At 50.0% G+C, this 18830-nt stretch overlaps 1 protein-coding gene across 1 annotated transcript in view; it reads right to left on the reverse strand.

Annotated features, from left to right (window-relative positions):
• ANKRD24 (ankyrin repeat domain 24) overlaps nt 1-18620 on the reverse strand; it is a 40065-nt gene extending 21445 nt beyond the window's left edge. Inside the window, exons 1-10 of the mRNA XM_063290973.1 lie at nt 18544-18620; nt 15379-15509; nt 12182-12270; nt 11221-11285; nt 9703-9760; nt 7375-7445; nt 4136-4242; nt 3331-3518; nt 2476-2504; nt 2048-2140 (exon numbers count right to left, since the gene is read on the reverse strand). Of these exons, the coding sequence (XP_063147043.1) occupies nt 2048-2140; nt 2476-2504; nt 3331-3518; nt 4136-4242; nt 7375-7445; nt 9703-9760; nt 11221-11285; nt 12182-12270; nt 15379-15509; nt 18544-18612 (900 nt within the window). The 5' untranslated portion in view covers nt 18613-18620. The remainder of the gene's footprint in view (nt 1-2047; nt 2141-2475; nt 2505-3330; nt 3519-4135; nt 4243-7374; nt 7446-9702; nt 9761-11220; nt 11286-12181; nt 12271-15378; nt 15510-18543) is intronic.
• Nucleotides 18621-18830: the final 210 nt, after the last annotated feature.

An 18830-nucleotide genomic window follows, 5' to 3' on the forward strand; every position in this document is an offset into this window, starting at 1 on the left:
ACAAAATACCGAATCAGGTTTTGGGAATTGGTCCAGGAGGCAAAAAGGCAGACAGAAATGCAGATGTTTGGAGAAATGTGAACCGAATTAGATTGGGGTGTAATCAAAAAACAAAATGCAAAGCAGAAAGAAACGGAAGTGGGTTTGTTTGTACATGCTCTGCAGATGGGAGATCTCACCCTCGGCTTGTTTTGCAAGCTAAGGAAGATCAGCCCTGGCTGGTCTTTGGATGGGCCACAAGAAAGCTCAGGGCTGGGAGCAGGGACGTCTGCAGGATGTAGTCAAGAAGGTGTTTGTGACAGTGTGATTGAAACTCTGCCTGTTTTCTTTGTGCACTCTGTGTACAACACCCATAAAAATCACACTATCACCATCCCCATCTTGACTTTGTTGACCCTATCCTGCGGATACCCCTTAACTAGGAAGTTGGAAAACCATCCTGTGAGAGGGCAGGAGCAAAACATTGCAGAATCACTGCCGTGAAAACTGCCGAGACGCTGTCCTTCGGAGCTGAACCCAACTCAAAGTTACATTATTGTCTAGTCCTTATTATATTCTAATAAGGACTAGACAACCCGTGACCCGTTGGGTCATCATTTCAGAGATATTTCCTTACCAGATTCCTCAACGCCTTCAACAGTGGCAGAGCTTCTAATGTCCTGCCTTCACTGGAAAAGTTCTTTAAAATTCAGGGAGGCCTTCAGAGATGGACCTGCCTTGAAAGTAGCCCAGGGTGAACTGTATAGCCCAGTCAAACATCAGGAGTTGACCCCAGGAAAGGTTTTATGACATTTTGTATTATGTCATCAAAAGTTTTAGGATCGTCTTTATGCCATCAAAAGTTTTATTATCGTTTTTATGCCATCAAATGTTTTAGGATCGTTTTTATGCCATCAAATGTTTCATAAAATTTGCCAAATTTCTATTCCACGGGAGTCATGGCTCCTGGATGTTGGATGCATTTTGTAAGTTAGCCCATCTGAGGTATCTTGGTTCAAAAATTGTTGGCCGACGATGCACCATTTCGCCCAGTTAAAGATTACAGACAGACACGAGAGTTTTAGTAATATATAGATCAGTCTTTGTCAACCTCGGCAACTTTAAGATGGGTGGACTTCAACTCCCAGAATTCCCCAGCCAGCATGGGGAATTCTGGGAGTTGAAGTCCACCCATCTTAAAGTTGCCGAGGTTGACAAAGACCGATATAGATGATATATTATATACTATAATCCCACACTGGTTACCAGATACCGACTTGGACCCCCACCAAATAACCTATGATGCAATTATAAGCTGTGCATTAGCATTCAACATTTTTCATGTGTTTAATTTGTGTGGAGCCTCACCTGTGGTTTGAGGCTTTGGAGAAATTAGAAAAACGATCACGAGCAAAGAAAATTCCCTTCCAAGTCTGGCACCAGCCTCAGGCTAATTCCAAGCCAGCAGCTGTGGTGGTCATTGTGCCAAAACAAAAAAGGGGCAGTGTTTTGGATTCCTGCAACCGTGAGCACCAGGATTTGGATAGCTCCTAAAAGTAGTGCAGCTGATAGAGTCATCTACCGCCCATCTCTTTGGGGGGAGATGGGCGGTAATAGAAATTTGAATAATAAATAAATAAAGTGCAACGGTCCATGAGTTCAATCCCTGGTAGATAACACTTGGCTACTTATATCTCATGAGACCCAGTAAGGATGAAACTGGTCACAGAGCGCCTCCTGGTGGTCAACGCCATGAGGGGTTGTTGGGCATGCAAGTAGGACTGTGGGGAGATGGGCAACGGGTGGAATGGTTGCTGCTGGAGGATGTCACAATATCACATGGGAGAGAAACCCAAGAATACGTCTCTGCCCAACTCCCTGGCTTGGGAGTCACCATGTCCACCTTCCACGATGCTCTTCCACTTCCTGCTTGAGCCAGCCACCCTGGAATCCCCAGTCAGCCCCCCTCCATGCCAAGATGGTGCATTTTCAGCCAAAGGAGTACGTGAGCTCCTCCTCCCCTTTCTTTAGTGGATCATCTGGGCATCTGAGCCCATCAGCCTCCTACCTGGGTGGGGTTACTTGTGGGCGGTTGAGGTGCCTTCCGCTTCCTTGGACTGCTGCTCTTCTCCTTGCAGAGAGACTGCCGAGAAGAAGATGCCTGAGGGATGGAGAGGAGGAGGAGGGCAGGAGGAGAGGACAGGGAGGGAGGGAGGGAAGGAATGGGAAGGGGAGGGAGGAGCATAAATATGTAATATTAATATACCATAGCACCACTTAGTGATCCATCTCCACTCGGATTTTGCGTTTGTTTTTATGTATATTTTTATGTAATTTTTATCTGGCTGTGTTTTAATGCTATTTATTGTAAACCACCCAGAGTCCCCCATTGGGGGAGATGGGCGGCGATATAAATTTAACAAACAAACAAATAAATTAAGAGTCAATCTCCCAACTGCTGGTGCCAGTGTGCCCTTGTGGAATGGAAAAGATTACCTGAGAAGACAGATCAGGTGATGGTTCTTCTGCAAAAAAGACAAACACATCAAAGGGGTATTTCAAGATAGAATTCAAAAAGGTTGGCAAGGAACCATCCAACGGTTTGGGGTTGAGCACCCAAAGAGGGTCCTCCTGCACCGCAGAATGGCCGAAGGACTAAAAGAGGGGAGGGGGGTTTACAGCCCAAAGTCCTGCACTGCTTGGAGGTCTGCCGGGGGTCTCCGCCCATGATGCCACTTAGGATAGGAACATGCAGTTGCTTATTACAGCTCCCAGGGTGGTGAGGGGCTGGAAACCTGGGCAAAGTCTGGCTTTGCTGGCCAAAGAGAAGATGGAGAGGAGAGGTGGCAGCAGACATGGGAAGAACTGTCGGACAACGGAGGGAGAGGACTTGTTCTCTGCCACCCCAGAGGGCAGAAAGAGAAGCAGTGGGTTGAAACTACCAGGAAGGAGATTCAGGGAAATGTTTGGGTAGAGAGTCCTGATGGTAGGAGCGGCCAACCAGTGAAATGGGGCTACCTTAGAAGGTGGCATGTTCTCCTTCCATGGTGAGCTTCCAACAAAGGCTGGATAGCCCTCTGTCCAAAGTGCTTGGAAGATCCTCCACCACTCAGACTAGTTGACCTCTGAGGTCCTGCCATCAATGTTTCTATGATGTGAAGAGTCCTTAGAAGTGGTCACTCGGGTGGAGGAAACCGACCTCCAATCCAGCTAAAGGTCATTATGAGTTTCTTCCTGGCCAACCCAGACTTCCATTTCAAGTTCCCTGCCCCAATTCCTTGGGGAAGACAGAGACAATGTCCCTCTTTCTTCAACAGGACCAGCATCAGGGAAGGAGCACAGGGGTCTTACCACTGGCCCAGGAGTGGCGTTGGGCAGCGTCTTGGAGATAGTGCTGAATGAGGGCATTGCCTGTCGCAGCTCCATAGTGTGCTGCATCACGGCCTGTAGCATCGATGAGGCTGACCCTTGCCCCGCCATGGACAAGAGCCTCAACTGTCTCCACACTGCCATTCTCACAGGCAACCATCAGGGCTGTTCTGAAGCAAAGACAGGCACCATAAATCCAAGGAGAAGGGTTTTGATCCTAGGGTTAGTATTACAGAAGTAACCCTCAAAAATGCTACCCAGGACAAGTCTTAGTTAATTGCGGTCTTTGAATATGAAAACTTTGAGTCTGCATCCAAAGGCAGCCTTTCAATGCTGTCAGGGAATTCTGTGCCAGCATGTCTTGGAAGTTCTACCTTGTTCTCAGAGTGCTTCATTCTTGGCCACTTTCAAGTAAATATTTTTGTAGGCTAATACTTTAAGGATGACCTCCTTCCGTATAAACCCATTCACATGCTCAGCTTTTAACCAGCTTTGTAATTTTGATGAATGCAGTCGTGGAAAGCTGTAGGGGTGCTATTGGGCCCATAAGTCTCCTCCTGCAGACTAAAGCGTTGATCATCTTAAACACAACACCGGGCACTACAGGTGGACAAGCTTTGTCCTAATCTGGTCTCTATCAGAACTGATGAGAAAGAACCACTTGAAAACATGGGTTGACTGTGATGCTGAGCTACATGAGGCATTCATCTGAACTTTCATGTCACTTGGAAAAAGGGAGGCAAACTCCCGGCTCTTCCCTCTCCTCGTCTCCCAAAAGTTTCCTCACCGGCCTTTCTGATCTCTTGCATTAACAGCTGCTCCTCTGTGTAGCAAGTAGCGGCAGAGCTCAGAGTGGTTCCTCTTGGCAGCCAGCATCAGAGGGGTCGCCCCATCCTGCCAGGAGAGAGTAGGGGATATCTTGCCCAGTCAGTTAAAACATCTGTATCTTGATTATAGCAACTTCATAACCACATGGAAGTTCTTGGAAGTTCTCCTTTCTTTCCTTGAAGGAGTTGGTTATGGAAGGGGAACGGGAGGAGAAGATGGAGTTGGAGATGGAGCTGGTTAGGGAAGGGGAAGGGGAGGAGAAGATGGAGATGGAGCTGGTTAGGGAAGGGGAAGGGGAGGAGAAGATGGACATGGAGATGGAGCTGGTTAGGGAAGGGGAAGGGGAAGGGGAGGAGAAGATGGACATGGAGGAGATGGAGCTGGTTAGGGAAGGGGAAGGGGAGATGGAGCTGGTTAGGGAAGGGGAAGGGGAGGAGAAGATGGGGATGGAGATGGAGATGGAGCTGGTTAGGGAAGGGGAAGGGGAAGGGGAGGAGAAGATGGAGATGGAGATGGAGATGGAGCTGGTTAGGGAAGGGGAAGGGGAGGAGAAGATGGAGATGGAGATGGAGATGGTTAGGGAAGGGGAAGGGGAGGAGAAGATGGACATGGAGAGGGAGATGGAGCTGGTTAGGGAAGGGGAAGGGGAAGGGGAGGAGAAGATGGACATGGAGAGGGAGATGGAGCTGGTTAGGGAAGGGGAAGGGGAGGAGAAAATGGACATGGAGTTGGAAATGGAGCTGGTTAGGGAAGGGGAAGGGGAGGAGAAGATGGACATGGAGATGGAGATGGAGCTGGTTAGGGAAGGGGAAGGGGAAGGGGAGGAGAAGATGGACATGGAGATGGAGCTGGTTAGGGAAGGGGAAGGGGAAGGGGAGGAGAAGATGGACATGGAGGAGATGGAGCTGGTTAGGGAAGGGGAAGGGGAGATGGAGCTGGTTAGGGAAGGGGAAGGGGAGGAGAAGATGGGCATGGAGATGGAGATGGAGCTGGTTAGGGAAGGGGAAGGGGAGGAGAAGATGGAGATGGAGATGGAGCTGGTTAGGGAAGGGGAAGGGGAGGAGAAGATGGGCATGGAGATGGAGATGGAGCTGGTTAGGGAAGGGGAAGGGGAGGAGAAGATGGAGATGGAGATGGTTAGGGAAGGGGAAGGGGAGGAGAAGATGGACATGGAGAGGGAGATGGAGCTGGTTAGGGAAGGGGAAGGGGAGGAGAAGATGGACATGGAGATGGAGCTGGTTAGGGAAGGGGAAGGGGAGGAGAAGATGGAGATGGAGATGGAGCTGGTTAGGGAAGGGGAAGGGGAGGAGAAGATGGAGATGGAGATGGAGCTGGTTAGGGAAGGGGAAGGGGAGGAGAAGATGGACATGGAGAGGGAGATGGAGCTGGTTAGGGAAGGGGAAGGGGAGGAGAAGATGGACATGGAGTTGGAAATGGAGATGGAGCTGGTTATGGAAGGGGAACGGGAGGAGAAGATGGACATGGAGTTGGAAATGGAGCTGGTTAGGGAAGGGGAAGGGGAGGAGAAGATGGAGATGGAGTTGGAAATGGAGCTGGTTAGGGAAGGGGAAGGGGAGGAGAAGATGGACATGGAGATGGAGATGGAGATGGAGCTGGTTAGGGAAGGAGAAGGGGAGGAGAAGATGGACATGGAGATGGAGATGGAGCTGGTTAGGGAAGGGGAAGGGAAAGGAGGAGGAGGAGAAGGAGGGGATGGGGGAATGACGAGGAGGGGGAGGAGAACATTTGAGAAGTCAGTTGAGACATTACTGAGATAGGAAAGCAACACGAAAGGATGTCCCGTAGAGGAAAGGCCAGCCTCCATAATAGAGAAGGAGAAGGAATCATGGATTGAAATTATGGGAAGAGATATTGATTGAATGTTAGAAAAACTTCCTAACAGACAGAAAAACTGGACAGTGGAACCAATGATCTGGAGAGGTGGTGAACTTCCTGTTGCTGGATGAACACATCCAGAGAGGCTACGTAGCCATCTCCCTAGGAGAAGTTTTAATGAAGCACAGGCTTGTTTTAGGTGCCCTCAAGGCCTCTTTGAACTTGAGAATTCTAGAATTTTTGAAATGGTCTGAAAGTTTTGGAAACCTTAAGGAGCCTGTCAGAGTAGACTCTTTGAGGTCCACATGTTTTTACTGGGTTTCTACCCCGATAAAACATATGAGATGGAACTCACATTTAAAGTTCCAACCCTTCTTTCACTCTTCCTGGTTTTTAAATTTTATATATATGTTTGTGCACATTGGGCCAATGTAAATCACTGTTTTTTTTTTACATATGGATTGGTTTCCTTTAGATGAAGGACCAAGGGCAGTATTGTGTGTGTTCTGTTTTGAAATTTTGCTGGCGGGGGGGAAATAACATGCCAAAATTATAATTTTGGCTGTGCAAATGAAACATTTGGGGATAAAACTGAGTGTTCAGCAACAGGCAACCAAACTTTTGATCAGACAGGCTCCCAGGCCAAGGGATCAGGTGTAACTCACAACAGCATCACATGCACCATCCGTGTGATGACGTCATGATACACAGGAGATCATTGGCTGAATAAATTCATGGCAGACACGTCTGTTGAGTCTTCAATTCACCCCCCCTCCAATCTTGGGGGCAGCAGGCCTCCAGATACCAGTTGCAAGGGCATAATGGTGTGGATGGATATTATCGCCTGCTTGTGAGCACCCAAGTGGCATCTGGTTGGCTGCTATGAGTAACAAAATGCCGGACCAAGGCAGGCCCTGGCCTAATCCAGCAGGGCTGTTCTTATATTCTCATGTAGCTCTGCTCCAAAGCAACGCTACTTTCTCTATAATTCTGCAAAATACGGAGAAAATCTGCGTGGTCGCTAGCCGTCAAAAATGTCTTGACGGCACATAACCAATCAATATGTTTTCTCCTCCAAGCATGAGATAACCAGCGGTAGGGCCCTTTTTCACTGTGCCTCACACGTTTTTGAGTACCTCTTTTCCAGTTCCAGAGGGCTACACATTTTGTTCTACACAAAGACAGTCAAGAAAAGTGTCCGTACACCTTTTGGTAGCTTTTCCGTGGTCATTCAGAAGACAGCACGGTTATAACCCTGGTTAGTGAGTGCTTTTATCTGGTTGTGAGGCCAGTAGGAGCAACAGTGAAGGGACCCCAGAAACTTGTCAACTTCGCCTGAACGGGCATGGTGCAGGCTCTTACCTGATCCTTAACGTTCAAGGAAGCCTTAAAGTCACAAAGGATTTCCAAACAGGAGATAGATCCATGGATGGCTGGGAAAAAAAGGAGGAGAAAGGACCCACTTTGTTAATAGGAACGTGTTTTAGCTGAAAGATAAACCAAATGAGAATCCACCCATGTTAACTGATAACGGTTGGGATTTTTTTGCAAGTAAATATCCTGCTGTTTACGCTTCAAAAACCCTTCACGTTGTAAGTTGTGAGCACTATCACCTTTAAAGTTCATGGGGAAGGATGCAACTATAGAAATCAAATAAAGAAATAAACTTCCAATCTAGGATATGAATTGCCCCAGGCAGTTCCAAGTGTGATTTAAGGGAAAAAAGAGGGCAGGGCTCAATTGTGGTCCCCATTGTGACGTTTAGGACCCTCCTGAGGACACCCCTGAATTGCCCTGAATATTCTTTCCAAAGGGAAAAGTGATAGATTAATCTTACGTGTATAAAACAAGGAAGGGGTGGCGCTCTTAAATTAGCCTTCCTCCAGAACAGCCCCATTGTGGAAGCATTGAGCTCCTTGCAAGCCCCGGCATTCCCAAACCTTCCCTGTGACATTCGGACACCGCGTTGGAAAGAATGCGCTGAGAAGGCCCTTTCCAGAAAGTGCGTCGGGTGAATTTTTGTTATCTTTTTTTTTTTTTGCACAAATTTTATTACAAAGGATATAAAATCTAACACAACATAAGGAGTAGAAGGAACAAAGGAAGAAAGAAAAAAGGAAGAAGTGCAAAAAGAAGAACAAAAAGAAATAAAATGATTTCCTCTGCAGCAAATATAAATACAATTACAAAATTAACTCTTCCTCTATGATTACAAAAAAAAAGCTCACTTTTTTCTATGATCCAGGGTTTTTTTTTCCTAATCATCAAAACCACAAATCATAAGTGCATTTTGTTCCATAGCATTGGGTGAATTTTCAGAAGAGTTTCTTCAAGTTCTCATGCCCAGGTTTGTTGCAATGGGAAGGACCCACAGCAAGCCAGTTTAAGCTCATGGTTCCTGAACTGTGCACCCCGGCCAAATATTTTAATTTTTTCCTTCTTTGTCTGCGACATCCGTCTGTAACGCCGTATCTTTGCAACACCAAAAGGGCCATGAACCGAGAAAGTCTGGGAACTTCTAAGACGTGTTCAGGATTTCTTAGACTTATATGGCCACCCATCTTGAAAAACACAGCCCTGGGCAGCTCATCATGGTGATAAAATGCCCAAAAAATAAAAACAAGAGGCAAAAACCCAGCAGCCCAGCCATTCTCCTCCAATGCAACCAACAACACCATCTCCAGACTCCAACTTCACCCTGTCCCAGCACTTGGGGAAGACCCAGCTCGTTGTAGCTTTCTGGAAAGCTAGCAGGGGGATCTGCTGGATCTCAAGGGGAAAGGGGTTCCCCAGGACAGGAGCTGCCACAGAAAAGGCACGCTTCTTACATCCCACTGGATGGCAACATTTAAGGGAAGGACCTGGAGCATGGCTACTTTATCTGATTTGGTGGGACAGGCAAGTACCCTCAGGGAGAGGCGGTCTCTCAGATAACCTGGCCCCGTGCCAGGCAGGGCTTTAAAGATCATAACCAGCACCTTGAACTGCACCCAGGAGGAAACTGGGAGCAAGTGCAGCTTGTTCAACATGGGCGAACAGAGGAGTGCCCAATGCTCCATGCACCGCCGCATTCTGGATCGCTTGCAACCTCCAGGTGGTTGCTAGATGTAGGATGTTGGAGGTTAACAGCAATAACTTGCCAGGTGGGTGAACTCAGCTACCGTGGAGATGGGGGCACCTGAAAGACCAGGTTAGGGACAGATCCTCCTACGTGGTTACTAAGCGTCAATAGTGACTTGATGGCACATAATCAATCGTACTCAAGGATAGTTCCATACAAGCACATTGCCAGAGTCTAGAGTTCGCCTTAACCTGAGCTGGGCAGACATCTGTGTGAGGTTCCCCTTTCCCTGACTTGTGATTCGCCAGGCACTTTGCCCACAAACGTATCACTGCTGTCGGTGCTGCAGATGACAAGGAGAAGCAGATGTGACCTGGGCGACGGATGCTGAGACTTCTGGCCCTTTGACCATAAGGTCTGGTTTCAAGACCTCCTAGGGTGCAGGAGCCCATCGTGGGCTCTGCTTCCCCTTCAGATCCTCTGAAGGGCTTCCACGCCCCGTATCTGGACAAGGTCCACATCTTACAGCTAGCTCTGACAGAAGGGTGCAGAAGCAACATCTGGCTTGTATTTCAGACAAAATACCTTCATTGCTGGGGAGTCATAGGTCAGATGCTTCTAGAACTTACCTGCATGGTGGAGTGCGGTCCTTCCCTGGCTATCGGCTACATCAACAGGGCAGGAAGACTTAGAGGTGAGACAGAAAAACCTAGCATCAACAATTCAGTGAAGGCTGGATTCTGATGCTTAATTATCTGGCAGTCAAACACAGATCAGTTTACTTCAAAAGAGAGAGGCACAGAAGAAGACAACGTAAAACAAAAAAAAATCCTGGGAGAAGGCAGCGTGAAATCCTGTCTGCAGGGCTGCAAAAAAACCTTGCAATGATGTGTCCAAATTGTTGTCAAATATCAAGCTCTAGCGTGTTTTTAGTTTTATCAAGAACACGCACACAACACCCAAGAATAGAACAAGAAAAGACGCTGAATTTCTCCTGATCAAGATTCTGTTAGTGACAAGAGATTCCCATGAAGATTCTCAGAGAAGAAATGCCAAGAATGTAAACAGGCAGCTGGCTTCACCAGACGGTTCAAGGGAACATGGGAATGGAACGGCCGAAGCTGGTGAGCCAGGAATAAACAATTCTCAGGCCAGACAGACCCGTTATGTAAACATGGAAGTAAAGTCTTCAATTCTCAAGGCTAGGCTAAAAAGGGCTAAGTGTCAGTTGGCATGAAAGGGTGGGAGGAAGAGGCCTAAAATTGGGACCTGAGCCTGGCTTGATTCCCATGTTCAGCTTTAGATAGGTCCCCTGTATGCATATTACATCTTTCTTTTTTGTGATAAATCAACATCCAGTCAGGGTGAGTCCGCAAAGCTTTTGCTATTACTGAACGCTGAGTGTCTCAACCAGTGTTTCTCAACCTCAGCAACTTTAAGGTCAGCAACTTCAAGATGTGTGGACTTCAACTCCCAGAATTCCCCAGCCAGCATGCTGGCTGGGGAATTCTGGGAGTTGAAGTCCACACATCTTAAAGTTGCTGAGGTTGAGAAACACTGGTCTAGACAGTCAATATCAATTGACACATCTGCTGAAGTCTAACAGAAAACAGAGGCCCAAGTGTCTCTATACAGGGGTATGCATGGAAAGAAGAGCAGAAAAACTGAAGCAGGAATGGCTAGAATTTCCATACTATTCCTGTCACCTACTCAGACACTGTTAGCTGGTTCCACTGGTTTCCTTTCCTGAATTACAACCATGATGCTTTCCTAGCTGTTAACCAAAGTCTACTATCTAGTTTGCGCCTGACCATCTCAGGCAAGTCTGACTATTTGAGTGAGGGGAAGAAAAGTGGGAAATGCTGAAAGCTTTGCGGGGAGGGAGGGAGGGTTAGCTAGGATCAAACTTCCACCAGCCACATCCAAAGCAAGAAAATGTTACTTGCCAATAATGATCTAACCTATCAATGACGGGAAGCTTTCCAATCTCCCACAGCATCCACAAGGGGAAGGGGTCAAAGTCATGTGACACCGGCAACCCTGCAACTGAAGCCACACCCCTTTTTACATGTGTCATGACCTTCCCCCCTCTGGACACCCCCAGCACGATCTTTGGAGCATCTGAAAATACATCTAGGAGGTATTACCTGCAACAGCTTGCTTACACACTGTGGGTGGCCGTGTTTCGCCGACAGATGCAGGGCTGTGTGGCCTGCGGTGAAGAAGGTCAACAGAAGAAAAGCATGGGGTGACTTGTTTTCAAAGGAGTCTTATGAAGCATGGAAGAAAGCACAGGCTGACACCAACGAAAGCTTGAACTAGCAGCTCTGAAGTGGGAGGAGGAAATGTGGTTTGTATGAGGGGGGAAAGATGGGTTTAGTATCTCCAAACGTGGTGTGCTACAGCTCCATCGTAGCTCCCTGATTTCTACTCAGATCAGGCAGCTGGCCTCCTTTGGCATTCAAAAGAATATGCTCTTGGCCCATCACATGCCCAAGGCATGAGTGGGATCAGGCCCAGCTCCTCCTTATTCAGTGTGTGTTAATCAGCCCATTGGAGGTGGTCAATTTGACGTTGTCCTGGAGTAGCATGGAAGCAAGAGCACAGGAGCACGTTGAGACTTTTATGAGGACCGCAGGCTGCCGAGGATAGAAGCCACCGCTCTGATTCCAACAGGAAGGACATTCTCTGGGTCAAAAGTCAAATCCCACAAAGAGGGCCAAGCTATTTGCAGAAAACCAACGGAGGAGACTTGCTGGGACAGAGGAGGAGGAGATCAAGCCTCACAGGATTAGCATGGCATGACCTTGGGGAACTTGCTGCCATGGGATGTGGGGAAGGTAGCCAGCCTAGAGGGCTTTCAGGGAGAGTACATACATTCATGGAGGAAGGGGAGAAACGGATGCAAAACCACCAACCGGGATAGTTGCATCAGACTCCAGGTTGAGAGGCACCGGGAAGCATTGCTGAAGAATGGTTTTTTTGTGCTAAAAAGCCATGCAATCGAGCAGTGTTTCTCAACCCTGGCAACTTTAAGATGTGGGGACTTCAACTCCCAGGATTCCCCAGCCAGCATGGTTGAGAAACCCTGCAATATAGCATCCTCACCTGAACCGTCTGTGGTCAGAGCATCTGCCCCATGGGCCAGCATCACCTCCAAGCAGTCCACGTTTCCCTTCATAGCACACAGATGGAACCTGCAAGAGGAAAAGGAATTCCTGGGGCCAGCTGATAGCCAGGGAGAATCGATATGTCAAGGGTGGACAACCTTGGAGCCCTACAGAAGCAAGTCAGGGTGGACAACCTTGGAGCCCTACTGCCTCTAGGGTCCTGGATCTAAATGGGAAAGCCTGGGCAGGGCACGAATGATGGAAAAACGCAGGTGACCAGCATCTGTCCCTCTCTACTGCCACCCAGTGGGAATGAAGCCTTGGAGGGCTGCCATTTATCTAGGCTTATCAGACCTGGGCCTCAGCAGGTAGCAGGTCTTGGCTGACCATGTCCAGACTCCAAAGCAAAGCAGGGCTGTTACTTGGACAGGAGACCACCAGGAGGCTCGAGTAGGGAGTCAAAAAAACATCCTAGGTGAAAGCCATGGCAAATCACTTCTATAAAGTGCTGAAGAAGACTGCCTGGGCCTGTCCATAACATTGTTAGGAGTCAGATTCGACTCAAAATAGAGTTTAATCTTTAAGACCAAATCTGGGCTACTAAAATCCAGACAACCACTAGATGGTAGCAAAGGGCTTGCATCTTCTTTGCTGCCACCTAGTCATGACCTGGTCCTTTTTTTTTTCTGCCCAGGTCTTCTAGCCTTAGTTCTAGTAACCACTGCTGGTTCCACCATCAAGAAGAACATTGGGGTCTCCTCCTGGACCAAAGACCCCCATCTTGAGCAGCCAAAAATAAAGATCCCCAAGATCTGATGCAGCATCTATTCTCCCAAGGGTAGTTAGAATTGATATCCTGGCATCCCCATGAGAAAAAAGGGACACATTATTTTAGCCATGGTTAAAAGTTGGTTTCTGGGACTTTCCATCCAAGACATGTCTTTGGCTTCCACACTAATCCCTAATTTCTTTTACTTCTTAGTCTTATCCATTTGTATTGTCTTCTTGATTAGGATGTTGATACTTAGAAAAATATAGTATAAATTTCCTTCCTGCCTGCCTGCCTGCCTGCCTGCCTGCCTGCCTGCCTTCCTTCCTGCCTTCCTTCCTGATTTATACAGTCACCCATCTCACAGTTGTGACTCAGTTGTTACTTAAGGCCCAGAGACTGAGAGCAGAGCGCACAAAAAAGTTAAATTATGTTCTGCATTATTTTTTTCTGAAAAAATTATCTTCAGAGGAAGCTGAGAAAGAGGAACAGCTTCACAACTGACACCCAGGTTAATCAACCTGTGTTGTACACAGAAGACTCAACCAAAATACTTGCAGGACGATTCAAAAGTCTGATGGGATTTGGAAGCACTTTTTCCAACTAACATGTTTTATTAAAAGGCTGCTGCTTATGAAAGTATCTGCCATTTCATAAAATTGGAGAGCTGGAAAAGGAAAGGAAATAAATGAAGGGGGAAGGGAAGGGAAGGTGGGAGGAGCAGAGGAAGGAAGGGAGGGAAGGGAAGGGAAGGGAAGGGAAGGGAAGGGAAGGGAAGGGAAGGGAAGGGGGGAGGAGCAGAGGAAGGAAGGAAGGGAGGGAGGGAGGGAAGGGAAGGGAAGGGAAGGGAAGGGAAGGGAGGAGGGAAGAGGAGCAGAGGAAGGAAGGAAGGAAGGAAGGAAGGGAGGGAGGGAGGGAGGGAGGGAGGGAAGGGAAGGGAAGGGAAGGGAAGGGGGGAGGAGCAGAGGAAGGAAGGGAGGGAAGGGAAGGGAAGGGAAGGGAAGGGAAGGGAAGGGAAGGGAAGGGAAGGGAAGGGAAGGGAAGGGGGGAGGAGCAGAGGAAGGAAGGAAGGGAGGGAGGGAGGGAAGGGAAGGGAAGGGAAGGGAAGGGAAGGGAAGGGAAGGGGGGAGGAGCAGAGGAAGGAAGGAAGGGAGGGAGGGAGGGAGGGAGGGAGGGAGGGAGGGAAGGGAAGGGAAGGGAAGGGAAGGGAAGGGAAGGGAAGGGAAGGGAAGGGAAGGGAAGGGAAGGGGGGAGGAGCAGAGGAAGGAAGGAAGGGAGGGAGGGAGGGAAGGGAAGGGAAGGGAAGGGAAGGGAAGGGGGGAGGAGCAGAGGAAGGAAGGGAGGGAAGGGAAGGGAAGGGAAGGGAAGGGAAGGGAAGGGAAGGGAAGGGAAGGGAAGGGGGGAGGAGCAGAGGAAGGAAGGAAGGGAGGGAGGGAGGGAAGGGAAGGGAAGGGAAGGGAAGGGAAGGGAAGGGAAGGGGGGAGGAGCAGAGGAAGGAAGGAAGGGAGGGAGGGAGGGAAGGGAAGGGAAGGGAAGGGAAGGGAAGGGAAGGGAAGGGAAGGGAAGGGAAGGGAAGGGAAGGGAAGGGGGGAGGAGCAGAGGAAGGAAGGAAGGGAGGGAGGGAGGGAAGGGAAGGGAAGGGAAGGGAAGGGAAAGGGGGAGGAGCAGAGGAAGGAAGGAAGGGAGGGAGGGAGGGAAGGGAAGGGAAGGGAAGGGAAGGGAAGGGAAGGGAAGGGGGGAGGAGCAGAGGAAGGAAGGAAGGGAGGGAGGGAGGGAGGGAGGGAGGGAGGGAGGGAAGGGAAGGGAAGGGAAGGGAAGGGAAGGGAAGGGAAGGGAAGGGAAGGGAAGGGAAGGGGGGAGGAGCAGAGGAAGGAAGGAAGGGAGGGAGGGAGGGAAGGGAAGGGAAGGGAAGGGAAGGGAAGGGAAGGGGGGAGGAGCAGAGGAAGGAAGGGAGGGAAGGGAAGGGAAGGGAAGGGAAGGGAAGGGAAGGGAAGGGAAGGGAAGGGGGGAGGAGCAGAGGAAGGAAGGAAGGGAGGGAGGGAGGGAAGGGAAGGGAAGGGAAGGGAAGGGAAGGGAAGGGAAGGGGGGAGGAGCAGAGGAAGGAAGGGAGGGAGGGAGGGAGGGAGGGAGGGAGGGAGGGAGGGAGGGAGGGAGGGAAGGGAAGGGAAGGGAAGGGAAGGGAAGGGAAGGGAAGGGAAGGGAAGGGAAGGGAAGGGGGGAGGAGCAGAGGAAGGAAGGAAGGGAGGGAGGGAGGGAAGGGAAGGGAAGGGAAGGGAAGGGAAGGGAAGGGGGGAGGAGCAGAGGAAGGAAGGAAGGAAGGAAGGAAGGGAGGGAGGGAGGGAGGGAGGGAGGGAAGGGAAGGGAAGGGAAGGGAAGGGAAGGGAAGGGAAGGGAAGGGAAGGGAAGGGAAGGGAAGGGAAACTTACGCTGATTTCCCCTCCATGTCCAGTTTGGTGGGGACCAGGCTCTTCCGGAGCAGGAGCGAGGAGACTCGATCTGCATCGTTGAATTCCACTGCCTGCAAGAGTTTTTCATCGTTCTTGCTCCAGTCTTGGCTCTGAAAACCAACAGTATTATTTGGAGACATACATTTAGGGGTGTGTCTGTTCCCCTCTAGCCAGTATACCCACCCCTTATCCCTCTCCGTTCCAGCCCATCCAACTTGGAAGGTCCAATGCAGCTTCTCCATCTGACCAAGCGTGTCAGGGAAGAGCCTCTAGGCAGCTCCTGGAAAGATATGGCTATTCCTTACATAGATGTTAAGGAAGAGAGAGAGAGAGAGGATCCATGACCTTCCTGAGGGAGCCAAAACCCCATAGCCATTCCATCTTATCAGGGTTGAGTTTAAGCCTGTTCCTCCCCATCCAGATCTTTGGAGCCCCAAGGCAAGGGGCCCAACCATGATGGCACTGGTTAGTCCCCTCGGGGTCAGGATGTAGAACCGGGTATCATCAGTGTACTAACGGTATTAGACTCCATGCCTGTAGATGACCTCACCCAGCAGTTTCATGTAGATATTAAATAGGAAAGATGAGACTGTCGACCACGGAGGCATCCCACTGGTAGAGGCAAAGGTCGTTCTGTCCCCTCTATCAACATCAGCTGGAACTGAGCTGAGGAGGAGAATCATCACCACAACATGCCTCCCACCTGTAATCCCCAGAGCTGGCCCAAAAGGATACTACGATCCATGGTATCAAAAGCCACTGAGAGATCAAGAAGAGCCAGGATGGTCCCACCACCCCGGCCCTGGCTTCACCAGAAGTCACCCACACACGCAACCAATGCTATCTCTGTACTATGTCCCAGCCTGAAACCCAGCTGGATAGGAGCCGGGCAATTTGCTTCATCCGGCTGCCGTTGCAGCTACAACCTGACCACCTTCTCAACAACCTTCCTCAGAAACGGAAGGTCGGAGCCTCAGTGACAGTTGTCCAGAACTGTTGGGTCCACTGATGGCTTCGTGAAGAGAGGATGCACAACTGCCCCGGTCACGGAAGCGTTCACGACCACGAGGACCCAACCACACGTCACCTCCTAATGAGCAGGGGGCAGACCTAACAGACAGGTGGCTGGGCAAACAGTCCCGAGGATCCAGACCACTTTCTCAAGAGTTACAGGATCAATATCTCTCAGCGAATGGAACCAGATGAACTCATTAGGACTTGCCCAGTCAGAGGCCAACTCAGAGTAAATCTGAATAACTTTATCTGCTAGGTGCTTAAAATATTCTTTACAACAGCCTGGAGATGTTCTTGTGGCTCATCCTTACCTCACAGGGAGGAAATTATCTTAAACAGCATGGTTGGACAGCTACTGAGTCCACAAAATGGAGAGGCTCCAGAGGAGGAAGCCAAGGCCTCAAGCCCCCCAACCATTCCAGACGGCAATGAAGGCATCTGTTGAACTACCCACCAGATCCTCAAGGAAGGACCCCAGGCTCCCCCTGGAACCCATCCAGGTCTATTACATGCCTGGGCTGAGCCAAAATGGGGGGATTAAATTTGTCCGACAACCAACTCACTGTCTTCGCCCCTTTCGAACGACAGTTCCTTCCTAAAAAGAAGGAAAGTTTGGGTGGCGAGAGGACATACTTCATGACAAGTTTGCACAGCCCACTACAGTAAATCCTAAACCTGGTTCTGCAAAACCACAACTGCTATAGAGACCCAACACCCTACACCCAGATCTATAAACCATATTGCAGCTTAACATGATGGTTGACCCCACATGCTAAGAAAACACCCAACCTATTTTAGCACTATGTGTCCTCTCAAAGGCTAAGCAGGGTGGTACCTGGTTAGGAGTGGGATGGAGGACCACCAGAAAATCTGAGGGCGACTGGCTAAAGTGGCCACCTGAAAAAAGAAGAGGGCCAGCCACTTCCATAAAGCTGCCCAAAAGCTGCATAGGTGTGCTCATGACTTCTAGGAGTCAAGATCAGTTTGAAAGAGAATTGGATTTGCTTCAGCAGGTTCTGCAAGCCCAGCCACTGCATGGAAGCTAATGGAAAATTCCACCCACCCTGCGTTCAGTCTTCCAGACCAAGTTGTTTGGCTGCTTTAGAATCATCTTCTGGAAGAACCCAACTCTGCTGCAAAGTTTCCCCTCTCTTACCCCTGACCAAGCTTGCAAGGTTGGAAGTACAAAACAGGAAGAAACACGCACAGACAGAGGTACACACGGCCTCTCATTGAAAGGTCAAAAGACATTAAAGCATTTCGAACTGTATGGAGAAGAAGTGAAGGGGGGACCTTTAACTCCAAGAAATGTAGCACAAATATTCTTGGAAAGAGGGGACAGGGCACCAGTCAGACTGGAGAGGTTGAGGATACACTGAGAAAACCTAAAATAAAATTAAAAGTATTGGGAGGGTTTCAAACCGGCATGGAACTACGGAGGACGGATGCCAGCTGTGAAGCTGATGGAGTGACCTTGACCGAGGCATGGTCTCTGAGCCAAACCCACCTCACAGGGTTGTTGTGACGATAACAACAGAGGGAGGAAGGGAACCAGGAAAAGAGAGGCACATCCTTAACGGGGGTATCATCGTAAATGGGATAAACAGAAAACAAGATGAGAGTCCTGTTGAATCCCCTTGAGTTCCCTGGAAGAAGGTGCGATGATAACCATCGTCATCATCACCTTCATCGTCCCTTATGAAGGATCCCCCACGCAGGAGGAATGTAACAGTGGGAACGGCCTTTCCTTTTCCGTTAAAAAATAGTCATTCCGTACATTTCAGCACATTCTTAACAGCACAGCTATCGCCTTCCGGAGTGCAGGGACGGCCGGGTGGGTATGCCCCCGCTTCACTCTGGGCATGCACAGAGTGTGACTCCCGTTCTCTCCTGCTACACCCCACTCCCACCCTCCCTTGCATTACGAGCATTAAAGAAAGAAAGAAAGAACGGGCTCAGCTGCTTGGAAACCAGCCCCCGCCCCGCGCCCCCGAGGGGGCTTGGCGAGAGGGGGAAGGCGGCCGGCGCAACGGCAGCAGCGCTGGGCGCGGGGGAAGGATGCGGGCAGGGAGAGGAGCATTGCGGGAGGGAGGGTAGGGCGGGGGGGGAGCGGGCGGGCGCGGAACCTACCACGAAGGGGGAGGCGGCGCAGAAGCAGATCTGCTTCATCGTTCCCCCTAGGAAGTAGCGGGTAGCCATCCATCCAACCTGCCTGGCCCGGGGAAGAAAGAGGAGGACCGCGGGATGCTGCCGGGCGGAGGGAGAACGGTCCAGGTGGCTCAGCCGCTCCGCGCAAAGGCCCTCGGGCGCAGCAGCGGCAGGGGACCAGCTCCCTCTAGCGGTCGAAAGCGGACCTGGCCGGTGCGCCTCCGTCTGCGGGCGAGGCACACACCCGAAATCCGCCTCTCCTCTTCCGC

This window comes from Candoia aspera, chromosome 1, assembly GCF_035149785.1.
Source record: "Candoia aspera isolate rCanAsp1 chromosome 1, rCanAsp1.hap2, whole genome shotgun sequence".
Lineage (NCBI taxonomy): Eukaryota > Metazoa > Chordata > Lepidosauria > Squamata > Boidae > Candoia > Candoia aspera.